The 2222-nt window shown below is 38.3% G+C and overlaps 1 protein-coding gene across 1 annotated transcript in view; it reads left to right on the forward strand.

The window, feature by feature from the left end:
* LOC112095455 overlaps positions 1 to 2017 on the forward strand; it is a 3666-nt gene extending 1649 nt beyond the window's left edge. The window contains 5 exon segments of the mRNA XM_024177393.1: positions 8 to 107; positions 287 to 536; positions 683 to 1075; positions 1510 to 1778; positions 1862 to 2017. Of these exon segments, the coding sequence (XP_024033161.1) occupies positions 8 to 107; positions 287 to 536; positions 683 to 1075; positions 1510 to 1778; positions 1862 to 2017 (1168 nt within the window).
* Positions 2018 to 2222: the final 205 nt, after the last annotated feature.

The following is a 2222-nucleotide window of genomic DNA, read 5'->3' on the forward strand; positions in this document are numbered from 1 at the left end:
GCAATCGCCTGCTGAAATTAGTTCTCACAGATGGGCATATTGAAATAACTGCGATTGAGTACTCTCATATACCTTCTATTCCTTATGACATAGTTCCTGGTACCAAGGTATTCTTATTTTCATGAAGCGTGCTTTTTTTAATGGTATAATGCTTTATTTTCGGTCATTTAGTTTGTGGAATATGTTCGTATGTTTTTGGTTTCTGAAAGCAGCACTTAAGTTGCAACCTAAATCTACTTTGTAGTGATTGTTACTTTTATTTATATAGCTGGATCATGGTTGACAGGTCCGTTTGGAAAATAAAGTTCCGGTACATAGTGGTATAGTATGTTTGAATCCAAATGTGGTTACAGTACTAGGAGGTGTTGTTGCATCACTTCATGAAGAATGGCAGATGAATAGAAAATACTCGGTTTTTTCCCGTTCATCTTTAAGGCCATCGCAGGAAAGTGGTGGTGGTGGTCCTCCTCCATTTGAGAAGTTCCAGATTGGGGCACCTTCACATCAGTTAGCTCAGCGTGGCAGATTCTATCATGGTAACCTGTGCTTTCCACAATGTTTTATTTTGTGTGTTTGCTAAATAGGTCTGCATTTCACTGTTTCCACTGCAATAGCGGTTTTATTTGCTTATGGTTCCTTTTCTTAATATTCTAAAGGTTTTTTAAATATGGCTTACTAGCAGGTAGTGGTAGAAAAACAAAGTTTAATTTCTCCACTAGGGTAAAATGTTTGTTGCTCGATAGAGAGCCGGATCAACCAACATTTCTCCAGATCAAATATCTGGCATCAATAATGACAATCAGTTTTACATAATTGTCGTTTGCATTTTTTGTTGCCCATAACATGGTACGTGTGATGAAAAAAAGGCGATCATTCGCAGATGATTCTGAGTCTACAGCAAAGACCAGTGAGCCTGTTGCTGTGGAACCCACTGGAAATACCAAAGTTATGCCAAGCACTTCACAGCAGACCACTGGTTTGGAAAAAAATAACTCAGTTACTAGTCCGAAAGTGACACGCGTTGAAGAAAGAACTGAAGAAGACCCAAGCAGCTCACAAGCAAGACCAAAAGAAGGTGCAAGCAACTTATTATTATTTCAATTGAAACTTTCTTTTCTCTCTTTATAAGGTGTTATGTTGCCTCCTGAATTCATGTAATTTTATTGCTATGGCATTAAGCAATAGTCCAGAAATGCAGATTCATGGGGAGAACACAGGAAATCATTATGATGCCTATTTGTTTGTTTATTTTCCCATTGATGGTATATCTTTTACAAACAAGAAAGGGTAATTTCTGATATTTGTAAGGATGGAGAGGGACTAAATTTCTTTGCATCTCTCATTGTACTGATATGAATATCATGATTACTTAGTTTTTGGAGATAGAAATCTACTTGTAAGGGTAAATCTAGCACATAAATTCATTGACAGTCTTGGATCAAGACAAAATGGGTGGATTATATTTGTTTGCTATTAGAAGTTAATGTTTAATTTTGTATTTCTGGGCAGTTGTTGAATCCTTCCCTGTTCAAAATCAAGCGGCTTCTCAAAAGCTCCTTCAGAAGATGAGTACCTCTAATCAAGACAATCGACATTCCAGAGGTCGAAGATATAGGGGGAAGGGAAAAGAAGAAGAGCCAGCTGTTTTCACCCTAGAAGAGTGGGAAAAGAGAAAAGCTGGGGCGAAACCTTTTGTTAACCATAAGCTTCCAGATACAAGTAACGATGAAGATCTTGCATGGCAGCTTCAAAACCAACTTGATTTGGAAGATTCTCATGTTAATATCCTTTTGTCTTTGACTGTTGTTGTTATTGTTTTTAGTTTCCAATGTTTGATTTTGATGTTTTCCTCTTTGTTCAGGAGCAGAGCGGAATGCATGACTCACAGGCAGAGAATATCAGAATGAGCATGTTTAGTTATGAAAGAGATGATAGGGTTCACGGGACAGAAAATAGAGGCAGAGGAAGAGGAAGGGGCAGAAGAAAGGGAAGGGGGCGGGGGAGGGGGAGGGGATGAGGGACGTTTGATTAACCAGTTGGCTCTCCTCCCTATAGCTATTTATCTGTATGTTTTGTTCTTTTATCAGCTGCCTTCCCCACTCCCACTTTCTCAAGTGTTTCATAGTTATGTTGAAGTTTTGGAGTTGCATGCATGTACTAGCTGCAATTACTACCACTAAAGCAGAGACCTTTTTAAAGAGCTATCTATTATTGAAATGTTT

The sequence above is a fragment of the Citrus clementina genome, unplaced genomic scaffold, assembly GCF_000493195.1.
Source record: "Citrus clementina cultivar Clemenules unplaced genomic scaffold, Citrus_clementina_v1.0 scaffold_1, whole genome shotgun sequence".
NCBI lineage: Eukaryota > Viridiplantae > Streptophyta > Magnoliopsida > Sapindales > Rutaceae > Citrus > Citrus x clementina.